At 38.5% G+C, this 20,989-nt stretch overlaps 1 protein-coding gene across 1 annotated transcript in view; it reads right to left on the bottom strand.

The window, feature by feature from the left end:
- Positions 1 to 3,443: 3,443 nt before the first annotated feature.
- The window catches only part of IL13RA1 (interleukin 13 receptor subunit alpha 1), a 61,987-nt gene continuing 44,441 nt past the window's right edge, over positions 3,444 to 20,989 (bottom strand). The window contains exons 10-11 of the mRNA XM_081115035.1: positions 19,601 to 19,685; positions 3,444 to 5,210 (exon numbers count right to left, since the gene is read on the bottom strand). Coding sequence (XP_080971161.1) covers positions 5,118 to 5,210; positions 19,601 to 19,685 — 178 coding nt within the window. The 3' untranslated portion in view covers positions 3,444 to 5,117. The remainder of the gene's footprint in view (positions 5,211 to 19,600; positions 19,686 to 20,989) is intronic.

Raw genomic sequence — 20,989 nt, 5'->3', positions numbered from 1 at the left:
GACAGATGCCCCCGGAAAGAGGAAGGGACCTGCCCATTGTACAGCAAAGATCCTCACTTCTAAATAAGCTCTACAACTTATGGCCTCTGCATTTTATAGATGGGAAAGCAGATGCAGACAGGAAGAAATACCGTCCAAGGTCATTTGGAACTCCTAAATTCTAATCCCTAAACTAAGTAGCCCCCTCCTGACTAACCACCGGATGCTAAGCTAAATCTTATTCACTAAGTTCCTAGTACCTAGCACATTGCCTGGATCATAGAAGAATGAATGCGCAATCTTTTTTTTCTTTGTAATCTTTTTTTTTTAATTAAGAGGGTTTTGTTTTTATTTGCATAATTTTTAAAATATATATTTTTTTATTTATTTCAGAGAGGAAGGGAGAGAGAGAGAGAGAGAGAGAGAGAGAGAGAGAGAGAGAGAGAGAGAGATATCAATGATGGGAGATAGGGCTGTATTATATAAGCTCAAAATCTGGGCTGACATTTTCCAATTCTGTTTCAATCAGTTACTAGCTGTGTGATCTTGCACTCATACATCTATCAGTTTATGTCTGCTTCTTCATCTATAAAATGAAGATAATAATGCAATCTATCTCATGGAACTCACATGAGGGTTTAGTAAAATAATACATGTAACTTAGCACACAGCAGCCACTCAATAACTATTAATTTTCTTTTTATATAATGGTTTTCCTAGTGTGTAGTAAACTAGGAGTGTAATATGTTCCTATTGCTATTGCTAGTAAATGAAAAGAGTGGCCATTAGGAAAGGGGCCAAAGAACCTTTAGGAAGAAATCATTTTGGGGATTGATACAAAAAATAGCTAGCACAACCAAATGTCAGTAAAACTCCTCCCTTGAAGTGAAACCATGCCAAGATTTAGCTACAGTATTTACGAAAAAAAAATAGTTATTGCTGATATAATTATTAGGCTTTAAAAGGAAAGAGACTCTGGAAATCAATTTGCTTAGCTCATTCTGGCTCCTTTCCCCCTGAGATAAGGTGACTGTGTTTGTGGCTGGAGGAATTTGTTTCCATAGCTCTCATACATACAAGCATCTTTAGTTCAAAGTTTTCTGTCATAGTACTCAGCGTTTTGGTATACTAAGAATTAAAAGGAGGTTTGTTGTTAAAAACAAAGCTACACCAATCTGAAGCTAGATTTCCAGAATCTTCTTGGAGCATTCTAGATAACAGTACTAACTTGATCAAGATCAGCATCCCCTACACACATCCTTGGGTTTGGATTCTATGAAAATTCAGAGTAATTAACATATGTGGTCTGGCTCAAGACCCACCCCTAGAGCTTAACACAAATGAGAAAAAAAAAATCTTCTGTAACATTCAAACCATTTTGCTGTATGTATAGAAAATATGAAACTACATCACCATTTCTTAAGAACACAGTTATTGAGAACTGATTTTCTTAGTCTCAAATCTAACCTGCTAATGTGATTAATTTGTAACTATGGGATCCCCCTTCATGTGTATCATGACAGCTTCCTTAAGTATACTCCATTTTAAGCTTAATATTAGAAAGGACCAGTTTTCCATTTCCTTTAATTATCACAACCACCATTTGCAAAAGCTGTACTAATATTAAACTAAGTGCATGGCCTTATCAGAAAAATAGCCATACTGAGAACAGCAGGGAAGCTTATCTTATCTAATAAAGAGGGAATATGCAAATTGAACATCACACAGTAATGGTCAAAATGGCTGCTCCCACAGCAGAGGTGGAGGTTTCCGTAACACAAGATGGCTGCGTCCACAGCAGAGGCCGAGTTCCCATAATGAGCCTTAACAAGCAATCAGCAGGGACCTGAGGCTGTGTGGCCCTGGGCCAGGGCAGGGGACCTGAGGCTGTGCCCCTGCGCCTGGTGGGGCTTGACAGGGGACCTCAGGCCACGCCTCCCTCCCCAGCACCAGGCCAGGGGACCTGATGCTGCACCCCACACCTGGCAGGGCTTGACAAGGGACCTCAGGCCATGGCCCCTGCCTGCGGGGCTTGACAGGGAACCTCAAGGCATGCCCCCTGCCCTGGCCTGGGCCAGGGAACCTCAGGCTGTGCACCCTGCCCTGGGCCAGGGAACCTCAAGGTGCACCCCCCTGCCCGGGCTAGGGAACCTCAGGCTGTGCCTTCCGCCCCAGTGCAGGGCCAGGTGACCTGAAGCTGCACCCCCCCCCCACCCAGTGGGGCTTGACAGGGGTGGGACTGTCCTGGTCTGGATCTAACCCAATGGGAGTGGGGCAGGCCAGGTCTGGGTCTCACACGATTTCGAGGCACACATGGGTGGGTGGGGACTTGACTCTGGTTCCTGTGGCACATCCCAGACTCTGACAGGAGGAAGATTTTCATATACATTTTACTAATTTTCTTTCATCTCTGACACTTCTATTATAGAGAAAGGGCAAATAGCAATATTAAAATATTTCCTCTAATTAATTCCCTTTTAATGTGCACGAATTTTGTGCACCAGGTCACTAATGATAAATGATTGTAAGATAAAATAGCTGAGAAAATTTCACATTTATTCATTTAACTCCATTCTTTTCTGCCACCCACTATTCATAATACTTTCCCCAAAATAATACCAAAGGAAAACATTTGAGTGACATATAAAAAGACAATATTTATTTTATTCAAGCTTTTCTATAAGAAGTTAGACACAATGACCCCTAGTTGAAGGCATTACAAAAAATGTTAACATTGTTTCACATATCCCTTTAGTGCCCAGATGAAGAAAACACTTATCAGAATGAAAGAATAAGAATGGACATTCTTACAGTAGGTTTACTTAGGTATGCGGGGGGAAAAAATCCATATAGGTCAGACATAAAACAGTAATGAACCTACTAGTTTCCTACAGTGATGAGAATCCCACTAATGTACAGGATGGGGCAAAAGTACATTTACAGTTATGAGTACACAAAACACAGTTTATTTTTTGTATTATTATTGTATTATTTTTCATATGAACAACTGTAAACCTACTTTTGCCCCACCCTGTATTAAAGTCTCCAAGAGCTCCCAAGTCCTGGGGATCATTCTTCAACAATTAAAAAACAGCCACAGCTAGCTAATCCCATAACTCACTGTCCCCTTTTCCCTCAACTATTTTACTACCCCCCAAAATACTATTTTACTGCTAAAAAAGGAGGATGAAAAAAAAATACAATTTCCCCACTCCCAGGATGCATGACTATCAGCATCAGTAGCTCCTTGGGTAATAAGAATATCACAGCACACCCTCACTGCATTGCCATCTAAATAGGGTAAGAGGAAAAATGGCTTTGGGTGAGGCATTTCAGTGTTCTGCTTCCCAGAATTATAAAAGGCCTGGCTAGGAAATAATCTCATTCCTACAAGGGAAAACCAAGTTTTGTTTGTTTGTTTTTTGTTTTTTTGTGTGTGTTTTTTGTGTTTTGTTTTGTTTTTTAGAAAACAGTAGAACAAAGTGGAACATCCATGCCTGTCTTCCAGGCTCAATCTGACCTCAAAAATAAAAGCACAGGGAGGCAACAGCTTGGCATCTACCCTTGCTTTGAACCCCAATTTTCTCAGAAAAGCTGGGGACACAGTGCTCCTCTTCTGCAGTGCAAGCAGGTTGCTACTTTTCCCCAAACCTGTGAGGAGCGGGGATCTCTGATCTTCCTTCCCCTAACAGCAGGAATTACAAGTAGCACCATCTGGTTAATACAAATGGTTGAACGTTTGGAGAATTGGTGATACAAATTTCTCAAGTTGCTACTAGTAATCTAAGTCTATCTTTGTAAGGAGAGAAACACTAGGAGGGCAATATCATTTCCATACTTCTTTAAATTTGGAGGAAGTGGGGATAGGGGGAATATGTGCTGTGGGGATGGGTGAGAATGTAACCCTAACATATGCAAAAAAATTCATACAAACATTGGAACCTTGATGCTGGCTAGCTATACAAGACAAAACCTAATAACTATTTGTGACAGTAGGGAAAAGAGGGAAACACAACTATTCTTTTTATCAAGCAAATAGCAAAGTTCTAAGTGAAGATAATATCTCCTTTCTATTTAGAAACTATGTAGAGAAATAGTAAATGCTGAAAACCTTCAAATAAATGTAGACCCACACAGAACTTAAAAAATATGCAAGAACTTGTCATTGTTTCTCAGTCAACTCACACTACCTGAGATACAAATCACTCCCTGCTCCTCTAGGTATCTGAGCAGATTTATATTCTCATATCCCTTGAAAGGGGAAATCAGGTGTGGGGACTAGGCAATTAAAAGGTCTGAAAAAGGACTGGTGGAGAAAAAGAAAGTGGTAAGAACTGAGGAGTGGCAGCCAGGTTGTCACCCTTAGATAGAGGTGCCTCACCCCTGGGAGCCTAGCACAATCTGGACACATAGTAAATACTTGATTTGAGCAGTAGAGGTGAAGAAAAACCAGATATCATTGGAGAATGCAGTGGTTCAAATACTAATACCCAGCAAGTCATTCTGCCTCTGCTGCCCTTAAAAGCCTGCAATGGCTCTGAAAGGTATTGGTAAAAGAAGCTGCCACTGTTTTTTCTGTGGTTGTCATCATCGTGGTCAACACTAATGTCTGGGCCTTTCAAAGTAGAGGAAAATGCTGCTGAAGGGATAATGATTCCGGACCCTTACAATTTGATAGTCACAAACATTACTGAATGGGATCCCAAACAACAAATAACAGATTTTTTTTTTCAATTTTGTTTGCTAAATGGTCTCTGTGACTCAAGTTTGGCATTAGCATTTGCACCCCAAAATGAGTATCCCCACAAATAAAATTTGTTGGTATTGTTTGACAAAACGAATACAAAGCAGGCATAGATCCTTAAGAAAGTTGTCACAACTCTTGATAAGATTAATTCTATTGGCATCATTGCTTTTTGCTTTGTCCCCTAGTTTGAAAACTTCACAAAAGATGCCTGCTTTTACAATTCAATGAGAATAACTCCCCTCCCTTCTCCAAGAAGCCCATTATTTTTAGTTTTTCGGTGAGTGACTCAACACAAAAGCCTTTGGCTCTTATGAGCTGCCTGTTTTTAAATGGTCCAGTAGTTTCAGTTTCCATTTAACAAGTTCTCAGATTGAATGTTAAATGATCCCCATCACTGAGAGGTTCTCTTCAGGTTTTCTATCAGCACGACAGAATCGGTTTCTTCTTTGATTTGCTTCTCATAGATGTCATACTTCTTCCAGTGCTGGAAGAAAGGAAAAAACACAGACACGATGACTTTTCTAAATAATGTTCTTTCCCTGAGTACTCACAGCCAATGCTTATTTTTAACTTTACATGCATAGAACCACGAGTGTGTATTTCCTGTTATGTGTTGCTGTTTTCTTTTTTGACCTAAGAATCTCCATATATTTGACCAATTAATGAAACAAAACAATCAGGAATTAACCTTAAAGAGAGAGAAAAAAAGCATAGGGTTGTTACGTGATATTGAATGGCCATCTTAAAAGAGAAACAAATTTAGACATATCCAAAATTAAAAACAAAGTCTTTTAAAGAAGAATAAAAGGGTGGTATACCTTTATTACTTCAAGTGTTTTAACCTTTGTTTTCTTACCACTCAAATTTGACCATTGCTCCAGAGACATATTGGGTTCAAAAAGTCAACTAGCATTTTAGTAAATGACAATGTTAAATGTACCAAAAGTTTCAGTGCAGTTAAAACTTTTGAAAGACCTTGTATTAACAGTTCCACGTAACACCATTTGCTAGAGTAGGGAATTATGCATAAGTTAAGCTCATCTTGAACTCAATTTAAGTGTGTCTCCTATGGTGAAAACCAATATCCTGGTCCTTGCCATCTTTACATATAAATCAAGGAAAAGGGTAAAACCTAAGCTCAGTACCCTCATCTGTAAAAGAAAGTTGTTAGACTAAACCAAGGCTCAGCAAACTATGGACTAAGAGCCAAAGCCAGTAGGCCACCTGTTTTATTAAATTTTATTGGAACATAGCCACACCTACTTTTTTCTGTATTATCTATGTCTGCTTTCATGCTACAACAGCAGAGTTGAGTTGCTGTGACAGACACAAAATGGCTTGCTAAGCCCAAAATATTTTACTCAACCCTCTTTATCCACAGGTTTCACATCCACAGATTTAACCAACACAGGATCAAAAACAGTATTTTCAACACAAGGTTGATAATCCATGCATGTGCAGGGCCAATGCAATGTTCTACGCCATCTTCTATAAGGGACTTGTGCATCCCAGAGTTTGGTATCTGTGGGGGGCCCTGGAACCAATCCTCCATGGGCAACTGTACTACCTGGTCCTTTAAAGAAATAGTTTGCCACCCATCTTCCTAGATTATTTCTAGGCTCCTTTTCTGGTTTTATGTTTTATGGTTCTACAAGCCTCAGAAAGAAAATGGAAAGAAGAAAAACAGAAACAAGAGTAACAGTGGCCATTTAGCTGCCTCAGGTTGAGCAATTGGGGATGGACTGAGCAAGTAAAAACCATCCAGTCATAGAAAGCCTATGGAGGGATAAGTTGGGAAACAGTGCTTAAAACATCCAAATTAGTCTAAACAAATTATTTAACCCTGATGCTCCTGAAATAAGAAAAATATTGACAATTCCAAGTGCTGACAAGGATCCGGGATAACTGAATCTTTTATACATTGTTGGTGGAAATGTAAAATAGTACAGCCACTATGGAAAACAGTCTGAATGTTTCTTATAAAGCAAAACACATGCTTTTACTGCATGACTCAGAAATCTCAACCCCTAGTGTCTAACCAAGAGAAATATGTCCACACAAAGACCTATACATAAATGTTTATAGCAGCTTTATTAATAAAAGCTAAAAACGGAAGACAACCCCAAATGTCCCTGAATAAATGAATGGTTAAATAAACTGTGGTACAGCCATATCATGGAATACTGCTCAGTAATAAAAAGAAATAAACTATTGCTACACACAACAACGTGGATGTCTCTTAAGTGCATTATGCTAATTAAAAAGGCAGACTCAAAAACTATGCACTGCATGATTTCATTTATATCACATTCTGAAAAAGATTAGTAATTGCAAGAGTATAGGAGGGTCAGGGACTGAGGATTGACTGTAAAGGGGCAAAAGGGAAGTTCTGGGGGGATGATGGAAATATCCTATATCTTGATTAGAGTTGTGGTTATAAAACTATATATTTTCTAAAACTCTTCCAACTATAAACTTTTAAAAAGTAAGTTTTATTGTATGTAAATCAACAAACCTGATTTTTTAAAATGAGAAATACACAGCTTTCTAATAAAAATCTGAAAAAAATATATAACCTTGCAATAATGGCTTATTTAATAAATGGCATGAAGGCAACTGGCTAAGCATTTGAAAAATAAAGTTAAATCCTACCTCACAGCCTACATGGATAAATTCCCTATGGATCAAGATTGAAATATAAAAATCAAGTAAGTAGCCGAAACCGGTTTGGCTCAGTGGATAGAGCGTCGGCCTGCGGACTGAAAGGTCCCAGGTTCGATTCCGGTCAAGGGCATGTACCTGGGTTGCGGGCATATCCCCAGTAGGAGATGTGCAGAAGGCAGCTGATCGATGTTTCTCTCTCATCGATGTTTCTAACTCTCTATCTCTCTCCCTTCCTCTCTGTAAAAAATCAATAAAATATATTTTTTAAAAAATCAAGTAAGTAATAGAAAAATATATTGGACAACAATTATATAAATCTGAGGTAGGAAAGGGATTTCTACACATAAAAAATAAAGGAAAATTTGATTGCATAAAAAAGAAAGAAATTTGTACATCATTAATGAGAAAAGCGGACACAGATGACAGGCTAAAGGATTCATATCTGATATATAAAAAAAGCTTTACAAATCATCAAAGAAAAGATGAATATTTCAGGGAAAATGTACAATGAACAAGAATTGTACAAAAGAATCAATTCAAGCTAAATAACATGAAAAAATATAAAAATTGATATGTAAAATTAAAACAAGATACCCTTTCCTCAGCTATCAAATTGGCAAGATTTTTAAAAAAATTATATTCAGGCAAAAGCATGGCAAAACAATCATTCAGACATACCACTGGTAGGTATATAAATTAGTACAACCTAGTTGTAATCTATAAATTAAATTTATGAAAAGTTTAAATGTGTGTATTCTAGTTCCCCCATTTCTTTACTATGAAGGAATCACTCCCTACATACATAACCAGAGTGTCTAATAGCATATATTATATATTTTTATACATCAGTAAAATAGATTCACCTCATCTTCTTTAATCTCTGGATGACAATTTGTCAATATCAATCAAAGGGTTTGAAGGCATATAATCTTCCTTGATCTAGCAATCTTACTTGTAACAATATATTCCAAGAATGTGATAGAATATATATGCTAATATTAGCTGTGGAATGATGCCTATAATAATGAAATTTAGAATTCATCTTAAAGCCCAATAATAGAAACTTGGTTAAGTACATTATAATATATTCACACAATAGAATGCTATTTAGCCATTGAAGAGTATAATATAGGACCAGGGTTGGCAAACTTTTTCTGTAAATGGCCAGATAATAAATATTTTCAGATTTGAAGGCCATATAGTCTCTGTCCCAGTAACTCAACTCTGCTGTCGTAGTATGGACACAGTCATAGGTAACATATAAATGAATAGGCGTGACTGTGTTCCAACAAAACTTTATTTATACACATTGAAATTTTCAATTTTATATCATTTTCAAGTATCATGATAGGATTCTTTTTTAGATTTTTTCTCAAATATTTAAAAGTATAAATAGCATTCTTAGTTTGCAGGCTGTACACAAATAAGTGGCAGGCAGCATTTGGCCTGTGGTATATCATTTAGAGAGAAATCCTCGAATAAAAGTGTTGGTTGGCAGGGTGTGTGTTTTTTTTAATATTTTTATTGATTTCAGATACAGGAAGGGAGAAGGAGAGAGAAAGATAGAAACATCAATGATGAGAGAGGATCATTGAACGGCTGCCTCCTGCACGTCCCACACTGGGGAATGTGCCCTGACTGGGAATTGAACCATGACCTCCTGGCTCATGGTTCATTGCTCAATTGCTGAGTCACTCCAGCCAGGCAGCAGGGTTTTTTAATCTCTCTAAATGCCACCATAAAAATCGCAAGTAAAAAAGTTAAGTAGGAAAGCAAAACCGAAATCCATGTACATAATCTACAACAAAATCAGATGAAAATTATTCCCCCGTGAACCCCGAAATATGAGTAGATGGGGACAAATTAGAGATAGCTACAAGAGCAAAATGGTATCAGTTATGGAAGAGTTTGCAGCAAGAATCAGCAGGGCATGTGATAGACATGAGAACTGTAAAATAACTCACTCAAACCTCAGCAAGCTAATTTATGAACAACAACTAAGACTGACAGGGATCTGTACCTTTAGATCCCTGATATTATTTTATCAGGGATCTGATAAAGAGTGACTGAGTGCAAGCAGTCCATGGTACAGCCAGGAGTTGCCTGGGCCCCATGAACTCTCAAAGCCATCTAAAACCCCCTTTCAAGGCAAAGTCCTATTCTGAGAAGAAAATGGTGGGAATAGACTTCACATGTGCCAGGAAAGGGACAAGAGAGATAAAATAGAAAATCCAGATAAAAGTAGAAGAGGCAGAAAGGAATTAGCTATAATTTTGAACAATTCTTAAAAATAATAGAAGATTGCCTGTACAGCATGGCTCAGTGGTTGAGCGTCGACCTATGAACCAAGAGGTCATGGTTTGATTCCTGGTCAGGGCATATGCCTAGGTTGCAGGCTCGATCCCCAGTGTGGGGTGTGCAGGAGGCAGCTGATCAATGATTCTCTCTCATCTCTGATGTTTCTATCTCTCTCTCCCTCTCCCTTCCTCTCTGAAATCACTAAAAACATATTTAAAAATAACACAATAAAAGATGGAACTCTGTAGCCATACAATTAGAAAAAAAGCCCACTATTCTAAATCAAGCCTCCTAAAACTTCAGGGAAATCTATTTCATGTAAAAATAAGCAACAGAATAATATTCTTACAGAATTAAAACGTGTCAGAAAGATATATCCACTAAAAATAATGAAAATTAAAATCTAATGTTTCAAAACTACATAAAACATATTAAGAAAAAGTTATATGATATGAAAGCATATATATAATATGGAAGAATATAAAAATTCAGAGTAAGAACTCAGACATGACATGATAAAATGCAGGAAAGAACAGCAAAATAATATCATTTCAGAAATGAAGACTAAGCTAGAAGAAACACAGGAGCAAATAAACACAACAGATAATATCTTAAAATAATCAGAAGATAAAAAGGGGAACTTTTAAAAATAACAATAAATAAAAAGAAATGAAGGTGCCCTGGCCAGGATGGCTCAGATGGTTGGAACATTATCCCACGCACTGGAAGGTTGCAGGTTCGATTCCTGGTCAGGGCACATGCCTAGGTGTGGGTTCGGTCCCCGGTTGGGACACCTAGGAAAACCTGGTCAGGGCACATATGAGAGGCAACTGATCAATGTTTCTCTCTCACATTGATGTTTCTCTCTCTCTCTCTAAAATGAAATATATCCTCAGGTAAGGATTTAAAAAAAAAGGAAGGAAGATGATAAAAATTATTCAAAGGATGTGGCAAATATCCAAGATGGGCAAAGAAAACAAGGGAACAGAATAACTAAAGTCTCTAAGTGAAGAAATTTTTACTGAAATTTTAAAAATCTGAAACTACATACTGAAAGGGCACACCAAATGCCTTGAAAAATTAACCCAAAATGACCAACAACATCAAGTCATATTTTGGTAAAATTATTGGATTTTGAAGAAAAAAATCTTTTGACAACTAGACAAAAAACACCAAGTGTTTTAATACAGAAAGAAAATTATACTGTCAGCAGACTTCGGCAACATTTTATGCCAGAAGAAAATGTATGACACATTTAAGATACCCAAGGCAAGAATGTATGAGCAATAGATTTTATATCTAGCTAAAATTATTTTCAATTATTAATGCAGCAAACTCCATCAATGTGTAAATATTTTAGGGAAATGCTGGTCCTATGAATCCTTCCTGAGAAAACTTTAGAGCTTTAAACAAGCAAAACGACTGGAGAGACATAAAGACTGGTAGTGAGTATCAAATACATAACCACACAGATGAGGGCTATAAGAGCCACAATCCTATATAATAAAAGCATAATATGCAAATCAACTGAATGGCGGAATGACCGGTCACTATGATACACACTGACCACCAGGGGGCAGACACTCAAAGGAGCTGCCCTCTGGTGGTCAGTGTGCTCCCACAGGGGGAGCACCGCTCAGCCAGAAGCCAGGCTCATGGCTAGCAAGCGCAGCAGCAGTGGTGGGAGCCTCTCGTGCCTCTGTGGTTGCGCTAAGGACCCCTCAGGGGATGTCCGCCTGCCGGCTTAGGCCCGCTCCCCAGGAACATCCCCCATGGGATCCCAGACTGCAAGAGGGTGGAGACCAGGCTGTCGCCCCCCCGCCCCCCCGCCCAGTGCACAAATGTCATGCATCAGGCCTCTAGTATCTATCTCTCTATCTATCCATCTATCCTATATAATAAAAGGGTAATATGTAAATTGACCCTAACAGCAGAACAACTGGGAATGACTGGTCAGTATGACACACACTGACCACCAGGGGGCAGATGCTCAATGCAGGAGCTGCCCCGTGGTAGACAGTGCGCTCCCACAGGGGGAGCTCTGCTCAGCCACAAGCCAGGCTGAAGGCTGCCAGTACAGTGGTGGTGGTGGGAGCCTCAACTGCCTCCTCAGAAGTGCTAAGGATGTCCGACTGCACCTGAGGCCTGCTCCCCGCTGGCAGGGGAGTGGTTAGGGGGTGATCAGGCTGGCAGGGGAGTGGTTAGGGGGTGATCAGGCTGGCAGGCAGAAACGGTTAGGGGCAGTCAGGCAGGCAGGCAGGCGAGTGGTTGGGAACCAGCAGTCCCGGATTGTGAGAGGGATGTCCGACTGCTGAGGAGTCCCAGATTGGAGAGGGTGCAGGCTGGGCTGAGGGACACCCCCCCTCAGTGCATGAATTTCACGCACTAGGCCTCTAGTAGTATGTAGTGGCCTTACACATTGTCAATGTAGATACTGGACAACTTTGAAAATGGGGAGAGAATGGGGAGAACATGGAAAAATTGCTCTTTTCAATAATCATTAAAAATTATTGTCAAAAGTTCAGAAATTCCTTTAGCTTCACCTATTTCTTTCCCATCTGTAAATTCAAATAAAATGAAATATGAGCACTTTATTAAAACATATTATATGATTAGTTAAAAGTGTGGAGTGGAATATCAGGATGTCTGGGTTCAAATCAGATACTCATTGGTTAAATTTGGATCCTATCTCTGCTGTGTACTAGCAGTATAACCTTGAGCAAGTTACACATAATACCCCTGGTGCCTCATTTTCGTCACCTGTATAACGGAGATAATAGGTATTGTAGATGAGGATAAATTAATGAGTGAAGTACCTCAAGAAGTGTCTGATACACAGTAAAAGTACTATAAGTATGAACTATTACTATTGTTGGTATTGCCATTTCTCTATGTTGTTCACATAACATTAAATTCAGTTATGTATGGGTGGTAGGATTAAGAGTGACTTTATTTTTCTCTTTTGATAATCTATATTTCTAATTTCTCTATAATAAATATATATTGTTTTAAAAGAAATCATTTTAATTTTTTTAAATGTACCCTGAACATTATACTTTGATTGGTTTCTGGACACAAGACCCAATGCTTCGCTGTATTGGACAGGAATAAAGCAATCTGTTCCAGTGAGGTGAACAATGCAGCAGAAAAGGCTTCTAAGGATCCACTCATTTTTTCAATTGCCTGTTCTCATTTCTGAAACTTGGGTACTCTAATTTTCACTGACCATTAGCATCATGGCCTTTTCCTGAGCAGCGTTTCTATGACTATGGCCATGTACAGTAAAAGGAACAAAGGGACAGGCTCTGACCTATTCTTCAATTTTGTAAATTATGTCAGTCTAATTTTAAAATTAACTGGGGAATTTACATGCATATATACATGGCCCATGGACACAGACAGTGCTATGGTGAAGGCCTGGGAAGGGCGGGTGCGGGGTGTAGGGGGGTCAATGGGGAAAAAAACAAAGTGGATATCTGTAACAATTTCAACAGTAAAGATAAATGCTAAAAATTACCTGTAGAAAAAAATAAGTCCACAAAATTACCAGTTCATAATTCAATTCTCACACTGCTGATTTTTTAAAACAAGGTAATCAACAATGGCCAAAGGTGAAAAACAGCATACATGAAAAAAAAAAACAGTATTTAGGAGGCTAACACAACTGACTTTTAGTTGTAAGTCATCTAATCCCAGAAAAAATAGTGTTATAGAGGCTTTTATATTTTAAAGTAATAAATACATTTCATAGGATACTGGAACATCAACTCTCAATTTAGGAGTACTTTCAAGATCTGTTTATTTCCCACAGTGAATTTTCCATAGAAATGAAGTGGGTTTCACGCACCTAAGCATCATGCCAAACACAGGCCTTTTGTATACAAGTCAAGCAATTACATGCCCCAGTCTTCTTTGGATCAACATTCACAATAGAAAGTTGTACAATATGAACTGTAGGTTCCCATGCCTTAAAACCATTGCAGCTTCAAAAAGAACTGTGGAACCATTTGAGGTGGCTAATAATCCAACCCCTCACTTTAAAAATTGATAGTTAAAAGGAAGAATTAAACATGTATCCTGCCTTTCGAGCAGCAACTAAATTTCAGAACAACCAAAGAGTCCAGTTGATGACTGAAATCAGTGCTTTATAGAAATGTACCATCTTACAAATGTAGATTAAATAACTGATGAAGAAAAGCATTATTTCACAACCCTAATGAAATTAGTGATTCAAGCAAGGATATCAACTGGCATAAAAAGCATTAGCTGCAGAGTTAACGGGGTGCAAGCATACTACCACACAGACTATCTTCAGTTGGCATTGGGGGGGGGGGGAGGGATAAGTGTAGATGGCAGGAGGGGACATGGTGTTGTCTTAAATGCAGTGGTCAATCTTAGCTTCACTAATAGTGGGACAACTGAATATTAATTATCTGCCTCTTGACAATTGGGACAGTTGGAAATTTTTAAAATTGGACTGAATATTAGATGATATTGAGAAATAAATAATGCTTAGCCCTAGCTGGTTTGGCTCAGTGGATGGAGCATCGGCCTGCAAACTAAAGGGTCCCAGGTTCGATTCCAATCAAGGGCACATGCCTGGGTTGTGGACTCGATCCCCATTAGGGGGTGTGTAGGAGACAGCCAACCAATGATTTTCACTCATCATTGATGTTTCTCTCTCTCTCTCTCCCTACCCCTTCCTCTCTGAAATCAATTAAAAAATATATAATAAAAAAGAAAGAATTCTTAAAGTGTGATCATGCTATTTTTCATCATCCTATATAATAAAAGGCTAATATGCAAATTGACCAAACAGCAGAATGACCCGTTGCTATGATGCACACTGACCACCAGGGGGCAGACACTCAATGCAGGAGCTTCCCCCTGGTGGTCAGTGCGCTCCCACAGGGGGAGCGCCACTCAGCCAGAAGTCAGACTCACGGCTGGCGAGTGTAGCAGCGGATTCCGCAGCAGCGCTAAGGATGTCTGACTGCCTGCCAGCTTGGGCCCACTCCCTACAGGAACATCCCCTGAGGGTTCCCGGACTGCAAGAAGGTGCAGGCTGGGCTGAGGGACCCCACCCACCCTGAGTGCACAAATTTTGTGCATCGGGCCTCTAGTACAGGATAATATTCTTAGCTTTTAAAGATATCTACTGAGGTTAAAAAAAATCAGCAATATTTCAAAGTCAATTCCCAGTTGAAAAGCTGCTTTCCAATTAGGAATGCAAAATTGGCACAATATTGAAAACATCATTGGTTTCCAAGAAGTAGAGGAAGAATAGATAATTTTTGTGGATGAAAAAGACGCAAAGGAGAAGCAATCAATCCCCTGTGTGTATCCCCACAATATGGCCAACAGCCCAATTAGTCACAGAGAAAAGACAAACAGCAATGAACAGGAAGAAATGCTGTTGGCCAAAATGTTACTAAGGTGATGAACAAAACATTATCAAAACACCATAAACCTTAAGGAAAATGACACAAATTTAATTTATTTGTGGCCACACCTAAATGATTTTTTAAAAAATAAACTAACATCAGCAATATTGTTTTTTTAAAAATATATTTTTATTGATTTCAGAGAGAAAGGGAGAGGGAGAGAGATATATAAACATCAATGGCGACAGAATCATTGATCGGCTGCCTCCTGCACGCCCCCTACCGGGGATCAAGCCCACAACCCAGGCATGTGCCATGACTGGAATCAAACCTGGGACCCTTCAGTCCACGGCTGATGCTCTATCCACTGAGCCAAACCAGCTAGGGCCTAAATGACTTTTTAAAAGAACTATTGATGGTGTAGTGTGGAAGAAAAACATATTTAGAAAGGGCATGGAATATTTCTTTGGATTATGAATCAGTAATTTAGGTTATAATGGCTTCTCATTCAGGTTCTGTAATTATCTATGGACTAATCCTTAGAAATGTATCTGTATCTCCCAATGTCCCCATCTATCAAGTGAAGGGGTAGGACTAGAATCTAGAGTTTTAAAATTTTATAATTAAAGAAATATAATTAACCATGTAAACATCCAACTCATTAGGTGACCTCTAGGGCCACATTCATTCTAGAATTTGATGATTCTGGAAATAAAAAGATTAGTATTTCTGTTAGATACGCAGTCCATTTTGGGAAGATTACTGCCATGTAAAGAAAGAAAATTGTTCATTTGGTTAAAAAGGAAACATGAAAATTTGTTCTTTACCCTATCCCCAGTCTGGCATTTTTATTAGTTTTAAATATGTATTTTATTTAATGGTCTGCAACCATCACAAACAAAAAACATCATATGCTTTAAGTAGTCCATCTTGTCCGTGCATCCGCTTCACTAAATTATAGCATTATCTGACTCATTGGGACAACATATTATCCTCTAGACAGCAAATTGAAAAAACACAATTTCCCATTTCTGAGAAAGATAATTGATCTGATTTTGTTGTCAATGTTATCATCATTCACTCTACCACCCAGGCTTGAGATCTTGAAATTATTTTTTACTCTCTCCCGTCTTTCATCACCCACACAGAGTCACCAAGTCTAATGAGTTTCCTTTAATGTCTCTTGCATCAATTTCCTGGGCTACCACCCTGGCTCTAGTCCCTATTATCTCTCAGACCTGGATGACTACAGTACTCTCTGTTGCCTTAATAACTTATACAGGGTTTCTTTTTATCATAAAAGTAATACATGTTCATTACAGGCAATTTGAAAATTTCAGAAAGGTAGAGGGAATGATATCCACAGTCCCTTTGCCAGAGTTGATCATTCTGACCCATTTCCCACCACTCATCGCTCTATGTACATATTCATTCATTTTTAAAAATTAGGATTATAATACAGTACACATTTATAATGTTTCTTACTTTTATATCATAAACATTTTACTATGACATTAAATGCTTTGAAAACTTAACTTCTAAAAAACTAATTTCACTGCTGATGTTTTATTCGTTTCTAATTTTTCATGTTAGAAACAAATGCTGCATTGACACTCCTTGGCCATTGCTGGATTATTTCCTTATAATGGATTCTTAAAAGTATAATTACAAGATCAAAGATTCTTGTTACAATTTACCAAGTTGTTCTCCAGCAGGAATATATACTATTTTACAGGATCCCCAGCAGTGAATTAAAAGTCCATTTCCCCACCCTCTTGTTAACACTGGCTATTATCACTTTTTAGAAATTTCTTAGGCTGTAAATTTATATCTCATCTATGCTTTGGTTGGCATAACTTGTGTGTATTAGTGAGTCCAAACATGTTTTCACAGATATTGGGCATTGGTGTTATGGCACTTTGACTGGTCTTCATTTGATAACAGGGGTAGCAAACTCAAATGCATTTTAAGGATTTGGCATGTTAGGTTATCGTGTGGAAACCACAGTGGGAATTAGGAATGGTAGGGCCCAAGATAAATTGGAGTGTGTGTGCCCTGCTTAAGATTCCAATTTGAAAAAATTTAAATACATCACACTGACCAAATAAAACATCTATGGGGCAAATTCAGGACTAGGTTCCCATGCTAGTGCCTCCCCTCTTTAATCCATTCTCTCCTGACTATTGTCAGAATGACATTCCTAATACCTTCCCATATAAGGCCCGCCATAATGGGACTCTACATCTTTTTCTCAGTACTCCCCTATTGCAACCTTCTACTTCTATCATAGAGAACTCTTTGAAGAGGGTGATGTTCTTGAGGACAAGCATTCTATCTTACAAGAGGCAATGCAGCACAGTGGAAAGAGAGAACTCTGGAATGAAATAGTCCTGGGTCAAATCCCACCTAACCTTTACCTACTAGCTGTGTGACCTCAGTAAAGTTACTTAACCTTGCTGAGGCTCCATTTCCTCATCTGTAAAATGGTATTAACAGCACCTATACCACAGGGTGGTTATGAGCATTCAATAAGGGAATGTAAGCAAAGCACTTAGTACACTACCTGGCACATAATAAATGGTAACAGTGATTTTCAGAGTCTAGCCCACAGACTATCTTGCCAGGATAGGAATCATCTGTGGGCTCCTATCAAATATACAAACTCCTGGGCCCCATCCCAGACCTGCTGAATCAGAATTTATAGAGCCAGGGCCCAGGATTCTATGTTGTTACTAGTTCTGGTTGATTGGGACCCAACTAAGGTTGAAGAACCACTGGTTTCCATATTCACCTCAATTACAGTGTACAATCTCCTTCTCAGGTAGCTAACTCTGGACCTACCTGCGGTGCTCTACCCTCCAGGGCCTGGCAGAGTTACCCACTATCTATGACCATAACTTGGTGGAAAAGTGATCCAAATGAATTGTCCTCGGCTAGCATGTCAGCCTTCCTGACCTTCTTTCCCTAGCCACATATCTTCACTGCCACTGTGAATCACTCATTATTACAAAAGTTTGTTTGGGGGCTAAAGATAAATGCAAAGTATTATGAAAATATTATCACTAATACTTACTAAGCATCTATAATGTGTCAGACACACTTAGTGATCTTTATGTATTAAATTAATTTAATCCACATAACGCCATGAGGCAGGTGTTATCATTACCTCCTGTTTATAAATGGAAAAACGGAGGCACAGGGAGGTTAAGGAAGTTATCTAAGGTCAAGTAGACAGTAAATGCCACAACAGAGATTTGAATCCAGACAATCTGACTCCAGAGCCCAGGCTATTATCTACTATGCTGAACTGCTTCCCTAAATTAACTGCTTTATCCCTGATATTACTAATTTAAGATACACATGATAATATAATATTGATATTTATTTCATTTAATGTCTTCATTATTTTATTTGGGTGAATGTATTTATCAGAGGAACTTTAAACCCCTTTGATCCCATAAGGTCTTATGTTTTCTAGCCACAAATGCTAACATGAGAGTTTGCAGCAAACTAACTATAACAGTTGGGGTGGTTTGCTTTATTTCCATGCATTCAGAGGCCAGTTTTCCAGACAACAGCATGAGCAACATCTATTTCAATTGTTTACCCTATTTTTCTATTTCCACAAATCAAGCTGTAAAAATTATCCAGGAGTCAGAGCCTTGCCTATTAGGCTAGTTTCATAACAGAGGCTCTCCCCCCAACCCCCACCGGTTTGAATCAAATCTGTCCCCTATCCCAGAGAGAGAATGAAGCCAAATGATATGAGACGGACAGAGTATTCTCGGGACTTCTTAAATGCTATGTGTGGACTGAGATACATTTTCGATAAGCTCTTCATTAATATTTTAAACAAAATGTAATTTCAAATAACCAGTTTTGAAGTGTAACTCTAGCCCAGCTGGTGTGGCTCACTGGTTGAGCATTGACCCATGAACCAAGAGGTTGCTGGTTTGATTCCCGGTCAGGGCATATGCCCGGGTTTCGAATTTGGTCCCCAGTGGGGGGCGTGCAGGAGGCAGCCAATCAATGATGTTTCTTTCTAATCAATGCTTCTATCTCTCTATCCCTTTCCCTTCCTCTCTAAAAAGCAATAAAAATATATTTTTAAAAAGGAAATGTAATTCTGAAACATGCTACAACATGGATGCACCTTGAAAACATTATGCTAAGTGGAAGAAGCCAGACACAAAAGGGCACATAATGAAGGATTCCGCTTATATGAGGTACCTAGAATAGGCAAATTCAGAAACACAGAAAGTAGAATAGAGGTTACTAGGACGGGCTGGGGGGAATGGGGAGTTATGGTTTAATGGGCACAGTTTCTGTTTGGGATGATGAAAAGTTCTGGAAATAGTGATGATGGTTGCACATTATAAATGTACTTAATGCCATTGAATTGTACACGTAAAAATAGTTAAAATCATAAATTTTATTGTATACATATCATATATATATCAAAGTTAAGACAAATCCCACAGCCTCCCCCCCAAAAAACAATTTTGAATCTCATGGAGTCAGAGCTTACCAGGGTGTCATCATTTTGGTCTCCAAACATTTCTTTAAAAATCTTGCCAGGATCAGGAATTGGAGGGAATATAATGATCTTGAGCCTTTAAGAAAACAGAGACATTTTTTACCAAATCCTTCACCCCATAGGAACATCATACTTAAATACAGCATATTAAAAGAAGGCTTGGACAGCCTGGCTGGTGTGGCTCAATGGTTGAGTGTCAACCCATTAATCAGGAGGTCATGGTTCCATCCCCATCAGGGTACATGCCCGGGTTGCATGTTCAGACCCCAGCAGGGGGCGTGCAGGAGGCAGCCGATCAATGATTCTCTCTCACCATTGATGTTTCTATCCCTCTCTCCTTCTCCCTTCCTCTCTCTGAAATCAGTAAAAACATATTTTTTTAAAAAAAAAGAAAGAAGAAGGCTTGGACTGAAGACATGGTATGCAAATGATCTATAGTGATAGAGCAGTTGTGAAGAAATTTCTAAAACAAGCTGAGAAATCAATGTCTAAATAGGATCAAGTATGGGTGGAGAAAGGAGACTTTCAGGATAGGCAGACTTACTTATACCTTACCATTTAAAAATTTTTACAGCTTTATTGAGATATACTTGACAAATAATTGTATATATTTGAGGTGTATATACAATGCGATGCTTTGATATATGTATATATTGTGAAATGAGCACCACAATCAATCTAGCTAACATTCATCACCTCACATAATTATGATTGTGTGTGTGATACCCTATCATTTAATAATAATAATGCTTTAGTTTTCATAGATCAGATGGAAGCTTGCTATTAATAATTTTGGAAAATATAATATTGTATTCCTAAAACAGGGTAAATTACTCCTTTTCTGTCTTTTTCTTACTTCTCCGCTCTATTTTTACATGGAGATGGTGGATTGCCTTATCTCTGAGGTCTCTACACATTGGTGTGCCCCAGGGGTCAGCCTTTTGTCCTCTTTATCTCCCTCACTTTATGAGCACTTTCTTTTCTTTTTTTTTTCTTTTTTGGTCATTTTTTTTATTGTTTAAAATATTACAAATAGTAGTACTTTAAACAATAAAGTACATACATCTCCTTTTTTTCCAATTGAACTTCCCCATGCACTCACCATGCACTTCCCAGTGTCTTGTGTCCATTGGTTATGCTCATATGCATGAGCACTTTCTTTACATCTTAGTGCTTTAAATCCATTCACATGCCAAGGACTCCCAAAATTCTAACTCCAGCCCAGACCTCTCTTAAACTCCAGATTCATGTATACAGCTACCTATTTAACATCTCTACTGGGATATCTAATAGGCATCTCAAACTTAAGTTCAAAACTGAAGTTCTCACCTTTCCGTTAAAGCCAGCTCTCCTCACAAATTTCTCTATCATGTACACAGT

The sequence above is a fragment of the Myotis nattereri genome (genome assembly GCF_964212035.1).
Source record: "Myotis nattereri genome assembly, chromosome: X".
Lineage (NCBI taxonomy): Eukaryota > Metazoa > Chordata > Mammalia > Chiroptera > Vespertilionidae > Myotis > Myotis nattereri.
The sequence above is the reverse complement of the archived record's forward strand: the minus strand, read 5'-3'. Positions and strand labels throughout refer to the sequence as shown.